The 15293-nt window shown below is 42.8% G+C and overlaps 1 protein-coding gene across 4 annotated transcripts in view; it reads right to left on the bottom strand.

The window, feature by feature from the left end:
- The window catches only part of dbn1 (drebrin 1), a 116254-nt gene extending 101394 nt beyond the window's left edge, over positions 1 to 14860 (bottom strand). For 3 of the 4 annotated variants that reach the window (XM_073478811.1, XM_073478810.1, XM_073478809.1), the window contains exon 1: positions 14646 to 14759. In XM_073478811.1, coding sequence (XP_073334912.1) covers positions 14646 to 14728 — 83 coding nt within the window. In that variant the 5' untranslated portion in view covers positions 14729 to 14759. Of the gene's footprint in view, positions 1 to 14645 lie in introns of all 4 variants that reach the window. The other variant, XM_073478812.1, reaches the window with a different exon arrangement.
- Positions 14861 to 15293: the final 433 nt, after the last annotated feature.

Consider the following 15293-nt stretch of genomic DNA (forward strand, 5'->3'; position numbering starts at 1 on the left):
GACAGTGATATGTCATCTTAAGAGACGCCAAAACTCATTAACTGACATGAAAACAGTGTAGATGGATAAATATCACTACAGGTAAGAAGAGAAATATACATTTTTGAACTTTAAGGCTCAAATGTGAGAGCTCCTCATATCTCACTGATTATCATCTTTTATTATTATCAGATTATCAGATTAGCATCTTCGGTCGGACGCACAACACTTCAGTTTGCTTTTGACTGAACTGAAAAAGATCAGCAGCTGCGAGTTCAAACACTCACAAACGAAAGCTTTAGTCTTTTACTGCTCGTTTCAGGCTATTCAGCGACGGCCTTGTATCGCCGTGACTCTTACACACACATTCAAAGAGCGTCACGCACTACATTAAAAAACACTTGAAATCACAGCTTTCCTTCACCTCGCAGTCATCCCTCAATCTTCTCTTCTCTCGCTGTGGACTGTCTGATGAATCAGAGACAAGACGGATCTACAACACATGATTGACAGGTGGTCTCTGCTTCTGATGGAGCTGGAGAATCACACCTGAAATCATTATCTGCAACACGTCTTTTTAATGAGCGCAGACGAGGTTTGGGAGTTAAATCCCGCAGATAAATCTTTAATGTGGCTGTAAAAGTCTCGTTCTTTCTGTCCAACTGGCAAAATGTTTGACTGCAGTCTGTAAGTGTGTACCTCAGTACTTTGGCAGATTTTACAAGTAACTTGAACAGCCTGTTCATCTAAATCCGACTTGTGCTGAGATTTTTTTTTTCTGTCTCCAAAAGCTCCAAAGCAAAGAAAAGTGACATTTAAAGCTCAGATCTGACTGCAGGAGCCCGGATCAGAACAACCAGTACATGTGTTCACACACAGTGGAGGGAAGCCACCGAGTACTTCAGGATCATTTTAATACTTCCATTTTAAGCTACTTTATACTTCTACTCCACTGCATTTCAGAAGGAAATATACTTGTTAATTGTTGGCTGTCTGAATCGGCCACCACCACCACATCTTTACAGAGACCCGTCTCCGCCACATCTTTACGGAGACCCGTCTCCACCACATCTTTACGGAGACCTGTCTCCACCACATCTTTACAGAGACCCGTCTCCACCACATCTTTACATAGGCCCGTCTCCGCCACATCTTTACAGAGACCCGTCTCCGCCACATCTTTACAGAGACCCGTCTCCGCCACATCTTTACAGAGACCCGTCTCCGCCACATCTTTACAGAGACCCGTCTCCGCCACATCTTTACAGAGACCCGTCTCCGCCACATATTTACAGAGACCTGTCTCCACCACATCTTTACAGAGACCCGTCTCCACCACGTTTACAGAGACCCGTCTCCACCACATCTTGACAGAGACCCGTCTCCACCACATCTTTACAGAGACCCGTCTCCACCACATCTCGACAGAGACCCGTCTCCACCACATCTTTACAGAAACCTGTCTCCACTACATCTTTACAGAGACCCGTCTCCACCCCATCTTTACAGAGGCCCGTCTCCACCACATCTCGACAGAGACCCGTCTCCACCACATCTTTACATAGACCCGTCTCCATTACATCTTTACAGAGACCTGTCTCCACCTGTCTCTTGCATTTCGTTATGCAACCCTGTGTTGTATAATGGTGAATAAATTACCTTGTATCTTGTTTGATACATTTAATTCACAGCGCAGAACAACTCAAAACTTTCACGTTTCTGGAGCTCATACTGTTTTCTAGGATGGCGTCACATTCATTCCAGTGAAAGTTGCTCATTGGACAGTGAAAATCTTTTTAAAACTTCCTCAGCCCAACATGAATTTGGTCCCAGAGAGCTCATTAGAGTCTTCTGGCTGACTTCCTGCACACAAGAGTTACATGAAAACGTTTCACATTTAATTGGTTCTACTATAACTGGATTTAAAGTTGAGATACAAAGATAAAGATCAGAGCTCTGACACTCTCAAAAGTTTATTCATCGTATTACAGCCGTCTTCTCCAGTTTCTGTCTCTTGAGGACTCAAAACACTTTACGGAGAAAACAGGGAGAGGTTGAAAGTGTTGCAAGTCCTTAGGCGACAGACACCAGTTCTGTTTCTTTGGACTCGTCACACGTTTTTGGTCGTGTGATCAGAAACACTGATTGATTGGTGATTGGATTGTGTATTGCACTGATGTTAGTGCTGTTAGCATTCAGCAGCCATCGGTGGTGCTTGTTGTTCTTGATTGAAGTAGTTAAAACACAAGAACATCCTCCTCAAAAACATGGGTGTACAGGCCGTCTGTGCAAGCAGCTTATTACAATCCATAATGTTATTTATTGTTAGTCTGTGACCTCTAGTGACCGTAGTTATTATGACAGGAGCAAAGGAGATAGTCAGGTTACATTGTGTAAAAAGCAACAAAGTGTGTCCCGTGTGAAAGCAAAAGTCAACATTAACTTAAGTATGTTAATTAACTTACATAAATAACCCAAACCAGGATCTTTCTCCAAACCTGGCCAAGTAGTTTTGGTGCCTAACCCGATTCCTTTAGGACTTAGGACATCTTGAATACGTAACATTCACATTATTGTGGAAAATATTTACAAGCACCTCCTCCTTCACTGCATATAATGAGGTCAAGATTAAAGCTGGGCTGACGGTGGTTTAAAAACAGCATTTCCACGACTATATTTCCAACACACAGAAATATAGTCATTTGAAAGAGTCCTGGCAGCTATAATCTGAATGGCAAGCCATAAACGGTTTGGCTGACTCAGTCAGAATTAGACTGTATAAGACACCTGCTGTCCGTCCAAAGCTTTAAGTAGAAACCCAAATCTCTGTCGGATGAAACACAGAATCACTTCGACATGATTTCTGACTGCAAAAAGGACTGTAACTGTAACTCCGGTTGTAATTTCAATGTGTTCGATGTGTGAAAGCGAAGCTAAAAATAAGAGCGGACCGACTTCTGGCCAATTTAATCTCCCTCTCCTTCTTCTTCTTCTTCTTCTTCTTCTTCTCTCCTTCCTGCTATGAAACTGTGAGGGCAGAGTACAAATGATTCACGGAGGAGGAAAAATATCCAGAAAAGCTGGGAGGTTACAAACTGCAGGCTCCCTCTCGTATCACCGCTGAACTCAAAAACCTTCGACAGCTGCAGCAAGATGACAGCCCGACACTTTCACTCCACTGACTCAACGCTTTTATAAAGTGGACTGTTCACTTAACAAAATGGTGGCTCGTGGATCAAGGAGCTGTTATAGATTTTTCTCGCTTAAGTGACACAACTTGACTCAAGCACTGTGTTTAAATATTAGATAACGGTTTCTGTTTCTGCCCTTGAATCTGTGATGTTTCCCCACAAAACAAAAACCCAACAGATCAAGATGAAACATCCACATCTCCCACAGAGGGCTGCAACTACTGAGTATTTTCATTGTCTATTAATCAGTCGGTCAATTATCACTTGGTTGTTTAGTCCATGAAATGTCAGAAGATGGTCCAAATGTCAATAAGCTCAAGATGTTGTCCTCAAATGTCTTGTTTTGTCCACAACCCAAAGATATTCAGTTTATTAGGAAAGAAAACAGAAAATATTCACATTTAAAAAAAACTAGAATCAGAGAATTTAGACTTTTTCTTTCTTACAAAAATGATTATAACCACAATAAATCAAACTATTGATGCTACTTTTGGCTCCTGGATGTTTGTCAAGTGAGTGTCAGACATCATGTGGCAGAAACATGACACGAACTACAGCAAACAAAAGGAAGAGAAGTTTTTCTTGTCAGCAGACATGGACATGAAAACACCGTCCTTCTGTTCCTAACACATGTTCATGTCCTGCAAGCTGCTATTAATAACGAATCAACCAAAATCTTTCATCAGTACTCATGGTTGGTTCTGGTTCACAAACTTCCTGTTTTCAGTGGATAAACAAGGCTATCCTGTCTCCTACAAAATAAAAGTATTTTCTGTACTTAGCATGTTAGCATGCTAACATCTACCAATTACAGGGTTTCCCCCCGTTTTCAGTGCCATAAATATACAATCAATGTTGAAGGATTAAAACTGATTAAATGTAATTGTTGTCGTTGGTCTAGCAAGTTTTGTCTTTAGGCCTTTTGTGTGTTGTTGATTTACTGTCTGCTCAACTCTTTGTACACAGATATGGTGAGAAAAATGGTCAAACTTATGTGAAATAGCATATTTTTAAACATTTTCTTGGAGGAGGACCATCAAACCCCTCTGCAAATACATCTAAGTACCTCAGTCTTTCAAAAACCTACAAAAAAAAAAAAGTACATGTAAGACTTTTTGTTTTGCAGCTATTTGGTCAAAAACTGGAATGATGTTGGAATGAAAACTTGAGGGCTCACCATCCTGACGAGTTAACTAACGAGATATTTCACTCAAAAAACACGAAATGTGCCGCTCATTTTATTTCCTACAAGAGGTTGTAAGGAGGACAGAAGTTTGTGAAGCTGTGAAGCGTACTGTAGCTCTCCGAGGGAAAAGAGAAAAGCTAAATGTCAGTAATCCGATGAGAAAGGAGACAGGATCAGAAATCTCAAAAGAGAGCTTGGAGTCAGTGAGGAGAGCAGATCAGCAGGGGGAAGAAAAACACTGATACTGACCTTCAGCTTCACCAGCACAGAGCACAATACAATCCAATAACTCTTATCGTTATCTCAGAGGAGGAAAACATCCAAATACTTTCAGCGCTGACATCAGACTCAAGTCTGATCGGAGTGAAGATCGTCCCTGAAGTCAGTCTGATACGTGAAACTCAAAACTGAACAAGTTCTGAATTCATTCTCCATCCAGTCCAATAAAAAACAGAAAACCTCCATTATGTGTTACCAACAAGTCCAACCTGAGACGGGTCATTCATCATCTCAGGTAGCTGGTGTCTGGAGTCCAAACCAGCCTCAGCAGCACGATGCTTTAATGAGTCCGCAGGTCCACGACGAGACCGAACACTCAGACCAGTCTGTTCTGCAGCCCGAATTAGCCACAGGCCTGTTTGTTTTGGACCTCCATGTGGACAGAGACTGTTTACTTAATAAATAATGAAGCTAAAACCCTGTGAGAGAATGAAAAAGGGTCAGAGACTTACTGAAACAGACGATTCTTGTGTTGTTGTCCAGTTTTTGTCCTCTAACCTTCAGATTTGTCAATTGTTAAGTCATCAAAGCTCTAAGAAATACTGGCTTTTTTCTTAAATTACATTTTTTTTTTAAAATACTGACGCTATCATTTGAATAAAAACCAGTTCCCCTCCTCCTCCCTCTGGGATCCAGCCATGCAGACACTTTTGATCTTACTCGTCCTGGTTCTGAGCGATCCAACTCAGTGGTTTGTACCAGCCCAACACAACTGAGGGGGAAAGAATTTCTTTTGTGATCATCTGAGCTTTGAAAATGTGACCACAGACGTGTTTCTGTGCACAAACTGTTTCTTTTTCCCCTCTGAATGTAAAAACATCTACATTAATCCTGATTTACAGCTCGATGTAGCCGCTCTACTAACAATACCAATAAATCAGAACTGTTTCAGAGTCTGCTGTGGAAAATATCAGAAGAAGCCTCTGGGTGTTTCATCTGTGAGGCCCGAGGCCAATCTGGTTTTGATTTGCTGGTTTCATCATCTGGACTCGCAGCGTCACGTCACCCTCTTCACTCCTCATCATGACGCTGACCTCTGCCTGACGCGCCGCCGCTGTCCGACCCGCAATCTCACGTTTCTCCGAGACATTTACTGAAGGTTACAACCCCATTATGGAGCTGCAGCCGGTCGGAGGAGGAGGAGGAGGCGGTGAAATGATTCAAGAGCTTTCAGAGATATTCAGGGTAAAACACAAACAAACAGAACCGACCCGAAAGCAGCAGACTCCTCTTTTAATATAGTTTAGCCTCGTGTGAGTGAAGAAGCTATAAATGGAGGGAGATTAATCGTCCGGGGAGATGAAGTCCGACAAAGCAGACGTGATGAAAGTAAAAGACTGTTTTCCACGTTGTACCACTGACCCGGTTCTATATTAGTCTGAGAGAAGGCAGGTGGTGCTGAGAGAAAAGACTTTCTGTATATTTAAATGTCTGCAGTGGAAACACAAGAAAAAAGAAAAAAGAAGAATAAATGTGTCCTCAACCGGGACGTGAGGTCAGAGGTCAGCCCCGGAGAGACTTCCTGTTTGCTTCCTGAAGCGACACACTGATGAGACGCTGTCGTTAGGAACACGAGGCTGATTGGAAAATGTCTCCGTCTTTGTGTTTCCAGTCAGAGGATCCATTAATGATTGGGTTTGTCTCTCGCTCCGGCACCAACGAGTCTACGACAGGAAAATAATCAATGATCAGTCGGGTTTGACTCTGAATCCATCTGGAGGAGATTTCACCACACTGACACAGAGTCAGAGCCATGAGAGCCAGTGTTTCTGATTTATTTTGATTTATGAGAGATTAGTTCAGCAACTAACAAAGTCCTGTGAGTGGTTCTGGGTCGAGCCTGACAGATCGATATCATCAGCTGATATTCACAGAAATAAAGAAGAATAAAGATGCTGGAGGTTATTTTCACAGTTAAGTTTATTACAGCTAAACGTGTGTTTAAGTGAATTTTCTGTGATCATAAGAACATCAGCCAACACAATATCAGAATTTTTGTATTCCTTCACATCGGTATCGACATCTGTCCCCGAAGTCGAGTATCAGTCGGGCTTCTTATATTTTCACGAGCACGGTGACGATTATTCGATTGACTGTACATCAAATAAAATATTCTATTTGATGGATTTGGACATTAAAACGCATTTTTCACTATAATATTATTTTTTATTATCTTATCGACTTGCGGGAGTCAAACTCTTCCGCTGTTTCATTTGCCTTCTTAACGTCTCTGAAAATGAAAATCATCCTGTTTTTATCAAACGAAAAGTTCAGCACCACACTGGAGACATCGGTACTATTTTCCTTTTTTAAAACATCTTTTACTGTGATTAATAATTTATTATATATCTGTAACGTTGTGTCTTTTATCTGGAGGAGAAAACAATCTCATCATTTCTCCTCGTTTTAAAGAACGTAATGTTTTCTGTGTGTCGTCCCTGTTCAAGAAGAAACACATGAAACATGACAGATGAAAAATATGAATCAATAATGACAGTAATCGTTAGCTGCAGCCTTATTTTATTACATGTATCCGTCCTTCTCTTTAATGACGCAGACTGAAAAGACTTTTGTTTGAGTTCGTTTGTCTCGAGCTGTGAAAACGCTGCTTCTGTAAATCTTTAATCTTTGAGCTCGACCTGAGATAACCCTGATGACATCACCACGATATCATCAGGTTAACACTTCACGAGGGCGACTGCGTGAACGATGAAAATAAAATTTGATGACAGATGACCTCTTCAGCTGAGCTCTGACTGCGGCGGCTGTAGTTTCTCTGCAATCGCTTCATTTCCCCTCTCGTTTATTCAGGCTTGTCCTTTTATTTATTACCTGTCTCAATGCAGCAGTGAGTAAAACATTCACAGCGAGGCCGGGATGCCAGAGTACACGACCAGCAGCTGTTTTCTTCTGCACTGTTGTTTTTCCTTTGACCTCCAGCAGCTCCTCCACTGACCGACCTTGAATCCAGACCTCGGTGTGACCGGAAAGCTCTCCCAGGGGTAAATAAAGAGACCGCGTTAAAAAAAAAAAAAAGACCAGCGAGGTAGAAAAATGAACAGAGGGCGTCTACGAACGCATCAGACCTGCAGCTTCTTTGTCTGAAAGCTTCAATTAACGAAACATGACTCAGAGCCGGTCGACCCTCCTGCTCGGCTCCTCTTACCCACAGTTTCTTCTCTTGTCAGCCGAGGAGAGGCGACTCACCAGGTAATGGCTTCCTCGAACAGCTGGAGGGGGTCAAAGGGTCATGTGACAGCAGCCTCGGGGCCAATCAGCATTCCTGAACGTCTGCGGGTGGTTTGATATTGGATAACCCTGATTCGCCCGCTGCCCTTTTCACAACGTCACCTTCACTGCGATCTGACATTTGTGGTTTCGAGAGCCGACGTGCTTTTTCTTCCTCCTCCAGGCGCCGCGTGAAGTAATGGAGGTAAAGTCAACCCCCTCTGATTACATCTCTTGTATCTGAAGCAGACATTTTGACACTGAATGTAGCAGCACTGATGTCAACATACTAGATACACGTCGTACAAGATTAACAGATTCAATCGTTTAGTCCATAAAATGTCAAAAATCACAATCTAGAGCCCAAAGAAAACAGCCCAAAACACAAAGACTCACATTTACTGTCAGGAATGACACAGAAAACTGTAAATCCTCACATTTAAGAAGCTAAAACCAACAAAACACTGAATTAATTTATCAAAATAATCAAGAATAGATCAAGATAGATATTGTTCCAGATCAGATTTCCAGATTAAACCACATCAGCAAGATACATCAACAAACAAACAAGCTAACAAACTAGCATGTATGAAGTTTTGCCAACTGACAGATAAAGTGTCTCACTATATAATCTCAGTAACGTAGTTTTTTCATGCAGACGCCATCGTCCCTCCACACCAGAGATCTAAGATGGCAGCCGTTTGATTGACAGCTCATTTGAGGAGATAGACGCTTATGTGCCCGCCCTCAAACCTACAACAGCCAATGAGTGATCGAGTAGACAGGTGACCCGCTCGCTCTCCTGAGCCACTACAGGGCGGCCTCCAGATGACTGATGCATCATGTAGGAGTCCAGTAATATATAGTTTATTAGTTACTTTGATATAATAGTAGTAATAATATATATATAATAATAGTTGATAGAAAGTAAACACAGAAAAGGAAATGCAGATGAGCTTCTGATTATCACTAATGGTAATTAATACAAGATGAGGAGTGTTCAGCACGACGAGCAGCTCTGAGAGGCTGCACTGGTGGTTATGAAGGTATTATGAAGTTTTGAGCTGATTATGGAAAATAGATTGAACGTTAAGGGATCAATACAGTTATTAAAATCCGTCCTGAGGGGACCGTGAACGTCTGAACCAAATCTCATGACAATCAGACCAACAGTGGTCGAGATATTTCTCTTAAAACCTCAAAAATGATCCTCATGGCGCTGCAGAAGGAAAAGTCAGAAGATCACCAGAGACATTAGGGATAATCCTCCGGGGACCATGAATGCTTGTACAGAGCTTTATGGTAACTCATCTGATAATAATTGAGATATTTCAATCTGGACCAAAGTGCTGAGCCATCCAGAGAGCCACGACGCTAACATCAGTGACAACAACAACATCAGCTTTAAGTGACCTTCCTCCGTCAGTGATGCATCAAATCGAGCCTCATTTTCAGGCTCATTATGCAGATTTCTCCTCGTAGAGTCCTTGTCAGGATGATTTTCTGTGTTATCAGCTTCCCTGACTGAATACAAAAGGACACGACCGACTCATCCGTCATCTGAATCCCTCCTGCTTGTTATCACTTCAGGTCCCTCAAACACTTAATGGCGTTTCAAGGGCTCAGAGTTTGAGTAACAAGCTGCACGGCGGCAGCGTGGTGTTAGTGAGCGAGGCCGAGATAAGGCCCGTCCACAGGGGACGGCGTTATGTTCGTATGTCATCATGTAATTAATGTGTCACCAGACTCCATTAAGAAATCCCGTGATTTTAAGAGTTGGTACGTGTGGAAAAACCAATAACGCATACTTTGAGAAACAGCGAGGCAAATCTCAAATCATCCGAGTCTTCTTGTAAATTCGGCATTAAACACAAAACACAAAGTTGTTTCCTTCCTCGTAAAAAGTGTCAGTTTGTGGCTGCATCACTCTACCAGCTTTTCTGCCTCTGTGTCTTAAGTGTGTCAACATTTAGCAGCTGTTTGAACACACTTCATTCAAGAAGACAACATTTTATTAACAGTAAACACGTCAAAGTTTACAAATACAGTAAACAGACACTAATAAAAGGCTCCTTCTTTGTCATCCGTGGAGAAAGTCCCCAGACTCCCTTAACAAAACGCTCAATTTTGAGACTTGTTGCGTTAGGAGAAGCTTTATAAACTGTAAAACACTGCCTGCAACATATTCTTAGTTATTTGGGCCTTCTTGTAAATTCGGCTAACGTTGTACATGAAAATATTTATTTTGTACGTAAATACAACGACGTATGATTCGATCACTCATCTAGATGGATAAACAGCACGACAGGTACGAGGAAAAAGATGTATTTCTTAATTTTGGGGTAAACTGTCCCTTTAACCTGTCAATATTCATTTATCAGCTTGCTATAAAGTAAAGATAATTCTTGTCACAGCCCATAAAGCTCTGACTGGTTCATTGTTTATCCAACAGAAGAGCAGATGTATGAAACTGACCCTGAAGCCTCACACCAGAAGACTGCTGGACTTATTTAGCTTAAAGAAATCTGGCACACGACCTCCTGACTGTCTGTCACTGAGCCGGACCTGACGCAGATTTAAACTGTGAAACACTTCCTATGAAGACAGACAGACTGACAGATAGGGGTTTCTTTAATAGGCCACAGGGGGGTGTGTGGTGTTTGGGGGGTGTCCTGTGTTGTTTGGGGTCAGCGGTGTTTCGAGGTCTCTGCCTTTGTTCGAATCACATCAAGTGTGAAAATCGGGGGCAGGCCTGAGGCCCTCTGCATCATCGTCACCACCATCATCGTCGTCTCCGCTCCACCGGATCATCTGAACAAGAACAAATCTGAACACCGTCGACCTTCGGGGTTGATTGTCGGCGGCTCTCGCTCGCACCAACACGTCGCAGCGACACTTTTACAGTTTGGGGAGGCCCGGAGAGGATTGTGGGTGGAAAAAGCATAATTTCCTGCCGAGTTCAACAACTTAACAAGCTGTTAATAATGACGTTTTTATCCCCCGGAGAGCTCAGTGACAGACTGCTGTGACGCAAACAAGCTCAGGAACAGTGACAGAAAATTAGTCCAGGACTTCATCGAGGCTGCAGCTCAGGATTATCTTAAATCATCCATCAATCTGCTGATTATTTTCACAATTAATCGTTCAGTCAATAACGTCCTGAAGTGTCCAAAACCAAAAGACTCTTCATTTACTGTCATAAATGACGGATAAAAGCAGCAAATCCTCACATTTACGAGGCTGGAAACAGGAAATATTTCACATTTTTGCAGCTCTGGACTTTATTCTCCTTCTGATGAATGTGTAATGTGTCCGCGGGGCTTATAACACTTTTTGAGTACAGATCAAAATGTGTCTGTTGCATCATTAATCGAGCTTCTCGGGCTTGTTGACTTTTTCTTTCATCAGATATTTCCTCATTTAAAAATACCTCTTTTGCTGCAGTTAACTTTTGACGTTTTATTTAGTTAAATACATGAAAAGGGTTTTGTAGAGATAAATGTTTATATCTCTCAATATAAGGTATCAAAAGGGTTTGTTGTATCCTTACAAACCTCATAATATACATTGGTTCTTGTATCTGAGTCCTAAATGTGTGATAACAGCACTCAAAATGTATTTGTCCAAATCCTCGTAGATGGTATTTCACTTCCAATCCCCCAGTTTGGTGTAGTTCACCTAAAAAAAAACTCAGCTTTGGGGGATTTTTGTGGGTGATTTTAGGCCAAACTCAACAAAATCATGCCGTGAACTGCTGATATTATCTCGTATCTGAACAGGAACATCCTCAGTACTGAAATAAACCTCCAGAACTGTGTCCAAAACCAGAAACAAAACGAGGAACCAAAACTAAAATCTGCTCCAAACCACGACGGCTACAGACTGAAAGAAGAAGCTGAGTGTGTATTAAAGGACAATCTGACCTCGTTTAGACTAATGACCGGCAACAGATGGCTCAGGTTCACATTTCATAGTTAAGACTGTGACTAGAGAGTGTTTGGCCCCAAACGACCCAAAACAGGAACCGTAATCTGAGCTGAAGCACCGAAAACACTGAAAACACTGAAAACACTGAACACACGACCTCCAGTGATTTTAAAATCAGAGGTCAGGCATCAATCAGCTGCTGTTCAGACTGTAAATGTAATAAAACCGCTTAAAACAAAGGCATCCATCTCTTTTAATTAAATGTTAATGAGGAAACAATGCGACTCCTCCTGATACTGAGCTTCAGCTCAGTTTACCATCATGACCATCCTGATCAATATAATTAATAAATAATCTTATATCGTCTACAAATGTACAGTTTGTGTTCACTCTCAGCGCCTCGGGCTGTAAAACAACACGACCTGCTGACGGACACAGTTACCCCTCGATTACACCGGGACCGTCATGGCCGCCATTCAATCTCATTGATGTGATAATAAAGTATTGACTCTTCACAGGTTCGTGGGCCGGATGATGGTTCTGGTGCCGGGTCACAATATTTCTCTATGTAGGAGTGAAAGAGTGACTTTGGCCCGACTGAACGTGACTGCTGGCTTCTTATCATGATCAAGGACAACAAGTTACAGTTTAACTTCAGACCTACAGTCCTGCTCAAAGTCAAATATCACCTCAGCTAATAACTTCAGCTGCTTCATTAACTCGAGAAATGAAACCAGGAGAGTGAATAAATCACAAGCAGAGTAGAAGGAGCAGGGACAACTAAAGAAGAAGAACCAGAGGAGGAGGAGGAAGAAGAAGTAGAAGAAGAAATAGAAGAAGAAGAAGAAGAAGAAATAGAAGAAGAAGAAGAAGAAGAAGAACTAGAAGAAGAAGAAGAACTAGAAGAAGAAGAAGAAGAAGAACTAGAAGAAGAAGAAGAAGAAGAACTAGAAGAAGAAGAAGAAGAAGAAGAACTAGAAGAAGAAGAACTAGAAGACGAAGAAGAAATAGAAGAAGAAGAACTAGAAGAAGAAGAAGAAGAAGAAGAAGAAGAACTAGAAGAAGAAGAAGAAGAAGAAGAAGAAGAACTAGAAGAAGAAGAAGAAGAAGAAGAACTAGAAGAAGAAGGACTAATTTTCCTCCATGCAGTAAAAGCTACAGGCAGGATTCAGTGTGAACTTTACCAGGTGAGCTACTCATCAGTTTGATCCTCCAGCTGGGAGCTCTGGCCTTCAGATAATATCACAATATTTTTAAACTGTTTCATGATACAGGATATATCTTGATATTTTGAAATGTCCTCTTAAGCACTTAATAAATATCAAACCGTCACGATATGTTTGACGACACCTCAGTACTGATACTGCGACAATAACGTACGGACGACTATCAGAACATCAACACGATGAGATTTATGATAAACAATCATCAGTAACGTGGATACAACGACGTGACGGAGAGTCTCAGACATGTTGGGGAGGCCGGTCAGTTCAGAAAATTACATTTGTGGCCTTTAAAACCAGGAAAAGACGACACTGATGCTGATATCACGATATAACGACATCCAAAATATCATAGTCTCATATCACGATACCGATACGTATCGTATATATCGTATATATCGTATATATCGTCCAGCCCTTCATCCAACCACACCTGGTCACCTGGTAAAGCACAGGCCTCAGTTTGAGACCGGGGGTTGAAGCTTCATAACAACTTTAATTTTGACCCACACAGACTTCTTCAGACGTCTGGAGCTGCAGTTTAAACCGTCTCTAATTACACACTGTGAAAACTTTAATTATGAGCCCTGGAGGGACGTCTGCTGGTCGTCACCGGTCAGCCCTGAACGCTCACTCCCCACCGGACGCCTTTTAAACGTCGGCAAAGACGTCGAATCGTCGCCTTGTGGATGTTTTTTCACCCCGACAGTCCAGAATGAATATAAAGTACCACTCCTGGTTTTACTACAGACTCAAAATCAAAGTGCACGCTGTGTTTGTGCACCAGTTAAACCCTCAGTGTGTCTGAGCTGTTTTCTTCTGCAGCCTCAGCTGTTATTAGAGTAAAAAAAACCCTGATGAGCAAACAGTGTTGATTACTGGAGACGCTCTCTGCTCTCAGTATTCCTGCAGGATCTGGTTTTTATCGCCACCTCTTGCACAATTTCCGAGTGAGGAAAGGCCACAAAGGGTGATGATGATGATGGAAGCCCCCCTCCTCCTCCTCCTCCTCCTCCTCCTCCTCCTCTGCCTCCCCCTGCCTCCCTCCTCGCTCCCCTCCCACCCCCTCTCGGCCTCGCCCCTCTCCTCTCCGCCCTCGTTTTGGGGATGCAGGGGGCTCATCAGTATCTCTGGACCAGGCCCGTCACACACACACACACACACACGCACACTCCTGCATCGCATTACATAAAAGCCTGAAATTGCTTCCAGCTGGAGTAAAACCTGGTCCCGACTGAGGAAACAAAGCGCTCCGTGCGCACACGGATCCGTCCGGTGCGCACAGCGGCGCAGCGCAGCGCAGCGCACGTTGGCCCTCAGCGTGCAGCTCCGTCTGGAGACCTGCTGCTGATCACAACTCTCACTTTCGCTGCTGCTTTAATGCGCTTCATGAGGAGGAGGAGGAGGAGAAGCTGCAGCTGGAGATAAACTCGTGTTTCGGCCCGTGTGCGTGTGTGTGTGTGCGTGTAGTTTACACCACAGTCCCGGTGTGGAGAGGACGAGGAGGAGGATGCTGCTGCTGCTGCACGGTGCGCTCCTGTCCTGCGCATCCTCAGCGTGCAACCGAGCCGGACAACAGAACTAGACCCGGACAGAGAGGACAGAGGACGGAGGACGGAGGGGAGGACTCACCAGTCGGTGTCCGAGGTCTCGTCGATGACGTCCTGGTAGGCGGTCAGCAGGGCCAGTCTGTTCTTGCCGAGATTCACAGCCATGTTTCTGTCCCTGCAAGCATCCAGACCGCTGCTGATGGAGAGAGACACGGAATGAGACCAGCGAGGACGGAGGAGAGGAGGAGGAGGAGGAGGAGGAGAGGAAGAGGAGGCTCTGACTGGTGGAGACAAAGAGACGGGCGGTGTCCGACGGGTCCTAGCGCCCGAGCTTTAAAGGCTGCATAGGCTGATGGGTCCTAGTGCCGGAGAGTCAAGTCAGGTCGTCCTACACACCCAGAATATATAAATTATATATTCTGTTTATATCAGAGCTCTGTATTCTTTATAATACATTTTATATAGATTTATATTTACATGTTACTGCTGCTGTTGTTATTCTTATATAAACTTTTTTTATTTGTATTGCCTGTTTTTGTCTTTTATTATTTTAACTATTCATATTGTTTTTATTCCATGTAAAACACTTTGCTTTGTTTGAAAGCTGCTGTATAAATAAAGTTTTATTGTACAAAACATGAGCTGCTGTCAAGGAAAAACAGTAACTAAATACATTTACTCAAGTACTTTACTCAGTTGTGAGGAACTTGTACTGCTGCTTAATACTGGG

Source organism: Pagrus major, chromosome 13 (genome assembly GCF_040436345.1).
Source record: "Pagrus major chromosome 13, Pma_NU_1.0".
NCBI lineage: Eukaryota > Metazoa > Chordata > Actinopteri > Spariformes > Sparidae > Pagrus > Pagrus major.